Source organism: Aphelocoma coerulescens, chromosome 31 (genome assembly GCF_041296385.1).
Source record: "Aphelocoma coerulescens isolate FSJ_1873_10779 chromosome 31, UR_Acoe_1.0, whole genome shotgun sequence".
Taxonomy (NCBI): domain Eukaryota; kingdom Metazoa; phylum Chordata; class Aves; order Passeriformes; family Corvidae; genus Aphelocoma; species Aphelocoma coerulescens.
Genome location: NC_091044.1, coordinates 348,645 through 361,193, shown reverse-complemented (window position 1 = coordinate 361,193; position 12,549 = coordinate 348,645). Strand labels below are relative to the sequence as shown.

The 12,549-nt window shown below is 51.2% G+C and overlaps 1 protein-coding gene across 1 annotated transcript; it reads right to left on the bottom strand.

Annotated features, from left to right (window-relative positions):
- Positions 1–244: 244 nt before the first annotated feature.
- Positions 245–2,609, bottom strand: LOC138100426 (EF-hand and coiled-coil domain-containing protein 1-like). The gene is given in 3 exon segments (XM_068998270.1): positions 245–655; positions 1,945–2,529; positions 2,532–2,609. Coding segments are annotated over 3 exon segments (1,059 nt in total). The 5' UTR covers positions 2,595–2,609.
- Between the last annotated feature and the right edge of the window lie 9,940 nt (positions 2,610–12,549).

Genomic DNA, 12,549 nt, shown 5'->3' with positions numbered 1-12,549 from the left:
ACTTCAGCTCTCTGTAGATCACCACCCTTCCTTGGCCTGCCTTCCACTGAATACTCCCAGTTCTCTTAGGGATAGGGATCCATAAGAGGAAACCCAATAAAATGGACAAGCAGCTTCTAATTTCCCTCTGGCTAGATTTTACAAGATGTATTTGGAGACGTTTAATAAGCCACAATCAGAGATTCTCAGACTGACTTGTGTCCCAACACTGTGACTTTATAGGCGCTTTTTGACGGACTCCAACCTACCTGTAGTGCTGCAGTTGTGATTCCAGCTGCTGAACGTGTATTTGCAGATGTGGCACCTCGTTAGCTTTCTCTTCCAGCTCCTTCACTTTGCCAAGACTGTTGAGGACGGCGTGTCTGGCCTCTTCCACCTTCCTCCTCATCTCCGCCTGCTCCCTCTTCAGGTTACAGTTGCAGTCTTCCAGGCTGACCAGAGCTTCCTGAGAGCTCTTCAGCTCCCTCTCCAGCACCTGATTGAACTTGAATGCTCCTTCAATCTGCCCATCCCTGGAGCTCCGGGTGAGCTCCATTTCCTTCAGGACACTTTGGAGGCACTTGGTCTGGGAGTGCTTCTGTGTTGATGGTCTCTTACTCCCTACGAAACAGGTTCCCTCCTCTTTATGGCTGGCATGGCTCTTCCACAGTCCCACCTGTAATGACCAGGAGCAGAAAGCAGGGAGAAATTGATGTGTTTTAAAGCAACTGACATTTTAATAAAGACTGAAAATGGCTGGATCGTGCTTTGTTGGGGTTTTTTTTGAATCACATACAGTTGATCAGCAGCTAAAGCTACTTGACCTTTGCCAAACACAGAGACAAGGAAAAGATCTCTGGAAAGTAGTTTTTAATACCTAACTATACATTTAGTATTCAAACTACTCGCTATTATGTTATTGCACAAGTTCCTGTATAGCTTTAATGTCATTACTGTGGTCTGTACTCAGAAGTCAAGTAGTGTGCTGAAAAAGATATTTCCCATGAAGTTGTGTTCAGAAGAAGAGAGCAGGGAGCAGCTGGGGGGTGTTCTGGAGCTCTCCTCTTTGTCCTTTTGATTCTTCCTGGGGCCTCAGACTCGTGACTTCATGTTTGCTTCAGATTTCCTTTCCCCTTTCAGATGAAAATGGTAAAAGTGGCTTTGACCTGCCATGATGGACGTTGTGAAGAGAAGCAGCCAGCTAACGCAAGTGGCAGTGTCACACATGGAGCAGTTCTGTGAGTCCTGTGTTAGTACCAAATCAGACCTGATCAGACCTGCCAGAACAACTGGTCCATGCTGCCCTTCACTGCCCTGCCTGTTCCACGCTATTTCATGGCAGAGTAAATTAACTGCTGTTAAGTGTGTATGTGTTTCACTCGAGCCAGTACAGCAGAACCAACAGAAACCAGCCCCAGAATTAATGGGGCTCTGCAGAGGAGCCCAAGACTGTTCATCAGCCTGCCCACAGAACTGAAATCTTGTGACCACGCTCTGAAGAAAATGTACTTCTAAGGTTTCTGAGGCACTTATGACTGAGGCACTGTACGTGCTTGTACAGCTAAGACTCCAGAAGTTCTTTCCCACTTCAGGAAAAAGCCTGCAGTGGTGCATATCCAGTATATGGTATCAGCACATCCTGACTGAAAGTGCAATAGAAGCAGCAGCTCTGTACGCTTGGGTCTGTTAAGCTGAACTCCCCTACACTTTTAACAGAGTGCTCATCAGCCTGTCCCATAGCTACATACAAGGGCACACTGGTGAAGATACGTTTCTCCTTAAAGCCTCCCTGCAACTAAACTTTGCTAAAAAGTTAATGCCGAGGATGAACGAGCAACTTGGGTCTCAGTCTGGAGGTGGAGGGGTTTTTAACACTGACTTTCCGAGAGCAGCATCTTTCCTGAAGTACTTGGGGCCACCCGAGCCGCCTCCGGGAGGCCGGTGCAGAAGCCGCCCCGGACTCACCTGCAGCGCCAGGCACCGCGCGTCGCTGCTCTGCAGGGCGGCCCGCGTGTCCTCCACCAGCTCCCGCAGGCTGCCGTTCTCCTCTTCCAGCTTGGCCATGCGGTCCTCGGCCTGCTCCAGCGCCACGATCTCCTCGTAGCACTCTCGGGAGCAGGGCCCCGGCGGCCGCCGCTCGGCGCTGCCCGCGGCTCCGCGGCTGGCGGGGTCGGCGCGGCGGCGGCGGGGGCTGCGCAGGCGGATCTGGGTCTCGATGTGCTCTCTCTCCCGGCCCGGCGGCAGCCGCGGCCCCGCGCCGCCCACGCGGGTGCTGAAGTGGCCGCAGAGCCGCGCGTGGAACTGGCGGAAGGTGAGCTCGGCCGAGAGCCCGTCCCACAGCCCCGCGCACTCCTCGGGGTCCGCCGCCTCCTCCAGCCCCAGCACCTGGCACAGCGTGCGGAAGTCCTCGCCGGGGATGCGGCCCGCCCCGGCGCAGTCCAGGTGGTGGAAGATCTCCTGCAGGTACTGGTCCAGGCCGGTGGCCAGCACGACGACCTCGTTCTCCACGCCGCGGTCCAGCCCGTAGTGGTAGGCGAGGGCGCTGGGGCGCTGACCAGCCACTGCGTGCGCCGGGCCGGCCACCCGTAGGGGTCCCAGCCCTCAGGCGGCTCCATCGCGCCCGCCCGTCCCGCGGAGCTGCCCGACCATCCCGAGCGCCCGCCCGCCCCAGAGCTCGGCCCCGGCCCCGGCCCGCGGCGGGGTGGGATGGGATGGGCGGGACGGGTGGGGCGGGGCCGCCGCTGCCCCGGTGCTGCTCCAGCACTGCTCACGGAGTGCCCAGCTCGCCCCGCAGCAGAGTTGCCATCCCCTTTGTCCGTCAGGAAAACGGATTCAGGCAAAGCGGGCAGGTGCCACCCTGCTTGGTTTGTGTGCCAAGCCTGCGCCCCAAGCTTGTTTCTGATTTCTTAAGTAATTTCTCCCTGCTTCCTCTTTAACAGCAGCAAGACAATAGCATCGCACAATCCAGTTTGACAAGTGAGGCTTGTGAACAAGTGAGTGCTTCCACGAAATTAAAAACCCAATGCGCCTGAAAGTCGACCTTCTGTTCGCTCAGGCTTCCTTACCTCTGTAGATGAGGTGACTTTATGGTGTAGGTATGTGGGTTTTAAATTGTCTGTGATAGAGATGAGTAAGTGCTAAACCTGTTCAAATGCTGAGCTGCCCAAAGCAGTGATTTTAGTCTCTCTTTGGCTGGGGAGTAGGACCGGCGTTGTTGAACGCAGGGAGCAGCACAAGCAGGGCTCCTCCAGCAGCAGGGACACACCACGAGCCAGAGGGGACCGTGGCACCAGAGGGGACCGTGGCACCAGCCGTGCCCAAGGTCTGAACAGGGTGGCAAAGTCATGTGGTGCTAAGAGGCTGCATTAACAGCCCAGGCAAGGCATGGGCCTGGGCTGGGGACCATTCAAGGAGTCCTGTCAAGAGTAAACCATTCTAAGATTCTCTCTAGGACAAAAAAAGGAGAAAACCAATCCAGCTGATACGTGAGGAAAGAGAATTCAAGCTCATTTGAAACACTGGTTAATACAGGCTTGGGTTTCTTTTGAGTGAACTGACGCTAATAAATGTTTGCTCACATGTGGTGGGGTTTCTCTGCAAATAGGCTTTGATGATTCATCTGATCACATTCGGCTTTGCTCTTTAAGATAAATTGAGCACCTGAGTAGCTATTGTTGAGGAATGGAGACTTGTTTGTAGCTTAGTATTTTCTCAGGATGAGCCGTACATTTTAGCAGAGCAGGAAGGTAAAGGAAAGGTTTAAAAGCTTTCCCTCCTGAAGTGACACACTTTCAGAGGAGCCTGCAGAGGAGAAGTCCTCTCAGCCACTGCCAGGGCTCTTTGCCTCCTCTGCAGGCTCAGTATTCTGGGAGTTCCATGAGCCTCAGCTGCCACACTATTTCCTCAGAATATTTCTTGCTGTGCAGTACACAGGAAGAATATTCTGTGCTAGATTGTCCTCTGGGCTTTGAGGTAAATCTCAGGAATTCTGGTGATTTTCGTGTCCAGATGAACTTTTTTTAGCTAGTAAGGAAAAGGGAAGAGGTGCCATCGAAAATTAATTGCTCAAAATTTGAGTGGCCCAACCACACTACAAATGAAGTCTAAACTGAAGAATTTTTTATTTTTTTTCTGCTTACAGGTGGGGTAAAACATGCAGTGCTATTGCAAATAAAGTTCTTCGAAGAGATTCAGCCAGCACTCAGCGGCATGAAAATCAAAGCAGCAAAGGATGAGACAGGGCACGGGAAGTGTCTTCAGCCCTTCCTGTTGTAGGTACAACAGTCGGAGAACTGACTCTAGCAGATGCCCTCTTATGATCCACTAATGCAAGCGGGGGTCGTGATGGTTCATTTATCGATCTCAGAGTGTAAAAGGACACCAGAGATTTCAGTTTTAACCAAAACAGTGCACCTTTATTAAGTGCCCACAACACAGTAATGTGATAGAAGAGAGAAAGAGAGAGAGAGAGAAAGAAACACAAAGTAGAGAGGAAGAAAGAGAGAGGGGGGCAATAGCTACCAATGGATGCGACGAAGTCCTCGTGGTCTTCCACCAATAGATTCGTCTTCTTTCCGTGGGGAGATCTCCGACTTGGTTATTTCAGAAAGTCCCTTTATAGTCCTTTTCAGAAGCGAGGGGCAGCTGGCCAAGAGGTGGGGAAATCTACAGCTATTGTTATGGGGTCCGTTGTTTTGGGAAAACAGGTACAGGACAAACACACAGGACAGGTGTGCAGGACAGGTGTGCAGGACAGGTGTACAGGACAGGTCGTTCCTTTCCGCTTCAGCGCAGTCCTTCCCACCTGGGCAGCAAGAACGGCGCAGTCCATTGCGACCTGCACTAATTTTCCTCAGGAATGCGTCCCAGTTCCCAGCGGGCACACCCGTAGGCAACACTTGGCAGACATCCCACCTCAGCCAGGCCAGGACTCCTGTGTTCAGTCTCTGTTCTCGGCGATGATCGTGAGGCAGATGAGGGATCTTCGGACCGTCTCTTACACCACCCCGTGACTCACGATTGTCGTCAGGAGAGCTCTATCTGCACGATTTTGTAGTGTCATGAAGTCTTCAGGACTCGTCAATGTTGGTAGCATATCCCGGAAAAGGGGTAGAGAAGATAAGAAAGGAAGGGAAAGAAAAGGAAAGAAAAGGAAAGAAAAGGAAAGAAAAGGGAAGGGAAGGGAAGGGAAGGGAAGGGAAGGGAAGGGAAGGGAAGGGAAGGGAAGGGAAGGGAAGGGAAGGGAAGGGAAGGGAAGGGAAGGGAAGGGAAGGGAAGGGAAGGGAAGGGAAGGGAAGGGAAGGGAAGGGAAGGGAAGGGAAGGGAAGGGAAGGGAAGGGAAGGGAAGGGAAGGGAAGGGAAGGGAAGGGAAGGGAAGGGAAGGGAAGGGAAGGGAAGGGAAGGGAAGGGAAGGGAAGGGAAGGGAAGGGAAGGGAAGGGAAGGGAAGGGAAGGGAAGGGAAGGGAAGGAAAGGAAAGGAAAGGAAAGGAAAGGAAAGGAAAGGAAAGGAAAGGAAAGGAAAGGAAAGGAAAGGAAAGGAAAGGAAAGGAAAGGAAAGGAAAGGAAAGGAAAGGAAAGGAAAGGAAAGGAAAGGAAAGGAAAGGAAAGGAAAGGAAAGGAAAGGAAAGGAAAGGAAAGGAACAAAAAAGAAGGAAATAAATAATTTTTTAATCAGAATACACATGTAATTTTTTAATCAAAATACCTCTAATTTCTTATCACATCTTATTTTAATACTTGTGTAATTCGTCTCATGTCAATAACCTTGGATGTGTCTACAGTGGACGGGGTATTGGCTAAATTATGGACATCTATTATAGATGTCAGCTGTGTTAACCGTTTCATCATTCTCCATGATGTATAAGACTGCTGATAAAGCAAAACCAATCAAAACCAAAATCAAGAGAACAATGATGGGATGACACAATTTGTTCAGGACACCTGTAGCAGTAGGTGACCACCCAAAAAGAGTATCCCACCACCTGTGTTCAGCATCTTTCTTTACCCTTTCTAGAACACGATGTATTTCTTTCACATTGTGATGAACAGTTACCAAGATTTTCTGTCCATTTTTCTTGATCTTTTCTAAAATTTCAATTAAATCTTGGTGAAGCAACAATTGCTTTACCAAAGTAAGGTTCATCCCAATGGGGGTAGGCAATAATTGGTGGATCAGTGTGTAATTGGACTGTAAAAGGTGATAAGAAGTAACTGGGGCTAAATATGAAAAATCACATCCTATGATTTTAGTAAAGTTACAAACACAAAAATTTGAATGATTTTTTGTATCTACTACTAAATTTTCTACAAATACTTTATCACAAGCAGTTCTTAAGCATGCACATCCATTACCTATATAGACAAGCACTGTTTCAGGAATCTCGTTAGGATGAATTTCAAAATGACAGATATTTTGTTCTGTATCTAAACAAATGTCTTGAGCTCTAATTGCATTACTTTCACAGATGAACCCTTGTTGTTCTCGGACAATACAAGTTTCTAAATTAACAGTTTGCCACTTCTCACCAATTTGACGGGCCCATTCTCTATGCTCGAAAGGATAGAGAACAGCTCCATCATGGTTCAGCCCTAGTGCAATGACAGGGAATACCAAATGCACTGAAGCATTGCGTATGGTCAGTACAAAGGCTGTGGCTGTGTTTGTGATGGGATTGTAGGTAAAATTTACTAAGTTCCACCAGGATTGGAATTCTCTTTCAAAATCAGTGGCACTGTCCCAGATTATTTTCCAAATTTCAGTAGGAAAAGTGCCTTCTTTGCCTTCTCTTATAATTGAGGCAGCAACTGACTGCATCCATAATTGAGCCTGGATGCAGCTGAGAGCCAAAGAAATGTTGTTTTGTGTAGCACCGAGTGCATCAATTATCAATTTGTGGTCATTCACATTTACCTTTTCCCAATTTGGTAATATGTTTGATAACAACCACTGATGGCTTCCCAAGGCTAATAGGGATGACTGCAGTGGTTGTTGTATTTTAGTCAAATCTGTAGTTGTGGCAGCCAATTTATTCATTAGTACTTCTGAATCAATACTATTTAAGATTCCCAGTCCTGTTCCCACAACACCGCTTATGTCTCTTTGCGTTCGTTTCTTTGAAGGGTTTCACTTTCACAACCAGGTTGTCCACCCCTCGAAGGAAGTTTGCAGAAAAGGTGAACAAGCTGGCTGAACTTCTGAGACATTGTTTTGCATCAGCAATTTGACTTGTTTAAGGGACCATGCCGGATTCTTCATGTCCCTCGGAGTTCTTCTGTGAAATGCAAACACAAACAGAGCCTGCCACCAAAGGCAGAAAATTAGAATGATGGAATTATCCAGCGTGTATGTATCACCAGCTTGGGCACTGCCTTCCCCCTCTGTGATAATTCCTTCACCTGAGGAGGTGTGCAGGGCTACAGCCTTGTATTTCCACACCTTTCCTTCTCGCTTGGCAGAAGCATCCATAAACCAAGAATTTGCTGAATTTGTTCGGGGGAAAAAGGAGGGGCTACTTTAATGACTGAGGCAGGTTTGTCTTGGCTGCTACCCAAGTTTTCAGTCTGTTGGATTGCCAGATCTTTTACAGCTCCTTCAGTTACTGAGAAGACGCTACAATAATGTTCAATCTGAGCATACCACTCCCTTCCTGAGGCCCTCTGGGCCACCCCGTCAGGTGGGGGGGTCCCAGTAGAGACTGCCTTAATAACTTTGAAAAGGCCTCTCAAAACAACTGGTTGTTGTTGTGCAATCTTCTCCACTTCTAGGAGAGCTAAGCTAACCACAAGCAATCCTTTCTCCCCGGTAGTGTATCTTTTTTCAGCATCTTTGAAGCCACGGGAGCAAAAACCTACAGGCCTCGTCGGACCCTCAGGACCCCGCTGCCATATGTGTACTGACAGCCCTGAGGAGGCAAATCCCCATTCCACCTGGAAAGGATCTGTAGGGTGAATAGGGCCCAGGGCTTGGTGAGCTGTTGCTTCAAAAACCAACAATTGCAATGCTTCTTCTTGAGAAGCACTCCATTCCCATTTTACCCTTTTCTCAACAAGTTATAAAGAGGTCTGGCAATTATGGAAAAATCTGAGATGTGTTTTCTCCAGAACACTAATAATCCTAAAGCATGTTGGAGATCTTTTTTGGATTCAGGCATTTTAATCTGATCTAAAGAGGTTAGGGTATCAGGTGGGATACATGTCATACCTCCTTTCCACCAAATTCCCCAAAATTTCACTTCATGTGAAGGGTTTTGGATTTTTTCGGAGGTAATTTGCAAATCAAGGCTTTCTAAGTGGGAGATTATTTTCTGTTTGGTATCTCTCACTCCTTCTATTTCATCTCCCACAAGGATATCATCAATGTATTGATAAACAGCCACATTGTCAGCTTTGGGTACTTTTTCTGACTCTTGGGCTGAAGCGTGATGAGCCAGGGTGGGGGAATGTTTGTACCCTTGGGGAAGCCTAGTAAAAGTGTATTGCTGTCCTTCCCATGTGAAAGCAGAACGGTCCATATCTTCTGGCTGTAAAGGTATCATAAAAAACATGTCTTGGACATCTATAGGTGCCATGATTGAATGAGCCTTTTCTTGAATCAATGTTATGATTTCTGCCAGATTTGGGACGGCTGCTGTAAGAGGGTCTGCGTTGGCATTTAGCCTGCGAAAATCTATTGTCAGCCTCCACTTCCCATTAGGCTTTGGCACTGGCCACACCGGAGAATTGAAAGGAGAATGAGTATGAACTATTCCTCCTTGTTCTCGCAGCTCCTGTATCACTGGCTTGATACCCTCTTTGGCACCCAGGGGAGGGGGTATTGTTTCACATCAGTTACTTTGCTGAATGGTAGGGAGGGTGCGGCTTGGAGCAGTCTGACGTTAAAACGTGGTGTGCCAAAAGACCACAGGAGACCCTCTGAGTCCTCCCACTGCCTCCCAGGAAGGGCATTCATCCCTAATAAATTGGTTGGAATATCTCCAATCATCATATGAATAGAGAGTTGGTTTTCCTCTCCAGGCAAAGTGAGCTTGACTAAGGCCACATCCATAGATTCTGTCGTTCCCAAGGCATTTAAAACACAATATGGGTTCTTTGTTGGGACAATTGCACACCTCTGGGCATCTTTCTTTGTCAGCGCAGAAATTTGTGCCCCAGTGTCAATCAGAAAAGTTACAGGTGCCCGTTTAGGGCCTGTAATAGTTGTGACCATTATATCGCCTGTTTTATTTCTAGTCAGCATTCTCAGGTATACCCATGCTCTGTCTCTTCGCCCACTGACAGGAGATGGAGGGTCTGGTTTCCCCGGTTTTGATCACTGGTTAGAATCACTTTGTTGCTTTTGTACTTGAAGACAGAGGAATGCACTGCCTGAGGAGAAAAGGGCAGACAGCCCCGTTTCTTTAGATGTGAAATCACAGAGTACATGAAATCATGAAATGTTCTCGGGTTTGGTTTTTTAACAAAGTGTCTTGTTTTAAAAGTCACCTGTCTGCTAAGGAAGGCGGGAACCTTCCTGGAATGGCAAGAAGACTGCTCTCTCCAAATCATGATAACTTCGAAAATGATGGGGCTGAAAAAATGCAGGCAAGGAGTAGCAGTTCTTTAGTACAGAACATGCCCGGAACAAAGCCCAGCACAAACCCAGGGAGGTTCCCCCGCCGAGGGCCGTGGTTGCCCTTTGCTGTAGTTCCGGCCACGCCCGGCAGGGGCCGCTGGCGGCTGCGGCGGGCGCGGGGCGGGGCCGGGATCCCGCGCGGCCGGCGGGGGGCGGGGCTAAGGCCGCTGCGGCCGGCGGGGGGCGGGGCCAGGGGCACGCGCGGCCGGCAGGGGGCGCTCCGCTGCACGCTCGGACCCTCAGCGGGGCGGGGGCAGCGGCGGCTCGGACACAACGGAGCCGAGGGAGCGATTCCCCGGGCACTCAGGGCACGGCGGGCACAGCCCGGCTCCAGGCGGAACACCGTGCACCGTCTGTGCGTTCCCGAGCGACAGGGAGGCAGGGAAAGCAGGCACATTCGTTCACATTGCCGAATTGCAGCCTAGCAAAGTCCCGAAGCCGAATGCACAAAAGCTCCCGCAGCAACCACGCAAGCGACTGCCCCGATCGGCCGGCGGAAGGGAAGCAGGCAGTTTTACACCGCAGTCACTGAATTCCAGGATTGCCGTAAGTCTCACCCAGAGCGTACACCTTTTGCACGATGTGCGGCTGCCTGGGCAGCCTTTAAAAACACGTGCCCTAAAGCAAAGCCCTTCATCCTCCCCAAGGTTTCCTGGCTGCCAAACCTAAAGATACAGTGACAATCTTTTTGGTGCAAAAGATCATGGGATAGATACCTTGTGGTTAGGAACCCCCCCAAGCCGGTGTCCTTCCAGGGAGTTGGAGAGAGAGGGAAGGTCCTCCCCGAGCCTCCTTTTCTCCAGGCTGAGCCCCCCCATCTCCCTCAGCCGCTTCTCCTCAGACTTGTGCTCCAGAGCCTGCCCCAGCTCAGTTCCCTTGTCTGGACATGCTCCAGCACCTCAAAGTCTTTCTTGCAGTGAGGGACCCAAAACTGACCCCACGATTCGAGTGGGGCCTCAGCGGTGCCCAAAACAGCAGGACAGTCACTGCCCTGGTCCTGCTGGCCGCACTGTTGCTGACCCCGGCCAGGATGCCAATGATAGAAGCGAAATGGCCAATCAAAATTTATAAAGAAATGACATTTATTATGCGACCGAAATATCGGTTTCAAAAGCCACTCCGAGCCCGGCGTTGGAGCTGGGTGAACACGCATAGATGTGATCTCTATCGCACCAGACATCCCAAGTTCACGCCTGCTGCTTTGGCTGGTCCCTTCTTATACAGTTTTTGGGTGAAGTCCGAATTAATTCTATTCTTCTCGTATTCATGAAGTTTTCCTGTCCCGGAGTTGGGCTGCACAAAGCCTTTCCTGGGTCTGATGAATCGTCCATCCTGGGTGATGAGTGGGTCATTTCTGCTGATGGATGGGCCATCTCTGGTTCCTGGAACAGTTATTTTTAGTTCCCGGAATGTCCAATTCCTTATCAGTTGAGATGTAGATACCAGAAGGTGTTGATCAAATCGTCATAGTGCAAATGTCCCGGTGATAAGATCCAACCCCACCTAGGTCGAATCCTCACTTATTGTGAGAGAACTTCTTTTGGTGGTGTGAAATTTTTCTCTCAGCCAAGCTGGTGGGGAGGGGTTAAAACTTTGTCTCTACATGGTCTGATTACATTCTAGTTTTATATGTAACAGCACGAATTACATACTTTATTTATAACACCAATGTCCTTCTTGGCCACCTGGGCACACCTGGGCTCGTGTTCAGCAGCTCTTGGCCAGAACCCCCAGATCTTTTTCTGCGGGGCCATTGGAAATTGCACAGAACGGTCAGTGCAATGTGGGGAGTTTAGTAACAACTGCAGGCAGCCCAGTCTGATTTAGGGACTCTGTGGCCGCTTTGCTAACAAGTCAAGGCGGCCCAGTTCCCCTGAAGGGCTCTGTGGCAGCCTAAAGAAACCAGCCCGTAGCGCTGCAGGGGGATGTTGTGAGCCAAGTGCAGGTGTAAACGATGTCCTTGGACACCGATTCCCGCTCTTGCAGAACGTTTGGGTTTCTGCAGCGATCCCTCCTGGCCGGCCGTGCTGGCGGCGCAGCCCCGGAGGAGCGGCCGCTCCGCGCGGGCCCCGCGGCCGCCGCTCCCCAGGGCCCGGCCGAGCGCTCGGCGCGCGCAGCGGGACAGGGGGCGGAGCCTGCGCCGCTCGCGCCGCTCGGGCCACGGGCGCAGCGCGCGCCACCAATGGGGAGCCGCGGGACGGGCGGGGCTCGGCGGGGATTGAGCGGGGCCGCGGGGCGGGGGCGGGGCCCGGAGGGGCCGGGGCCGCTGAGGGGCCGCGGGTGCGGCAGAGCGGGAGCGGCGGCGGCGGGGCGGGCGCGGGCAGCGGGCTGCGGTGGGGGAGTGACCCCCGGCGAGGGAGTGACCGAGCCCCGGCGGGGGACTGACAGAGCCCCGGGGAGGGAGTGACCGAGCCCCGGCGGGGGAGTGACCGGCCCCCGGCGGGGGACTGACAGAGCCCTGGGGAGGGAGTGACCGGCCCCCGGCAGGGGACTGACAGAGCCCCGGGGAGGAGCGGCCCCGGGCGTGTGGGTGGGTGCGTTCCTTCCTTGCCGGGGGTGGGATTGGGCCTGGAAGGAAGCCAGCCGCGTGGGCAAAGGGGAGCGGCGAGCCGCCTTCCCGTCACATGGCTTCTGCAGAGAAGCCTAGGGACTACTAGAGGGAGTGGCCTTCAAATGAGACAGTGGGGATTGGGATGACACATTCAGGTTGTTTTTTCGCTGTTGGGGTGGTCAGGCGTTGGCACAGGTTGCCCAGGGAGGTGGTGGTTGCAGAGGGTACGGTCAGGCTCAGTCAATGTGCAGAGAATGGATCAGGGTGGCGGCCATGAGGGAAGTCAGTGCGTAGTTCAGACTATAGGATGGTGATCTTTACCATAAGAAGTGTTTGATCAGAGCAAAAGAAAGCTGTAGTGCATGTTGCACAGAGAGAATCAGGTGTTGCCGAGTAAGTCACTCTCCAT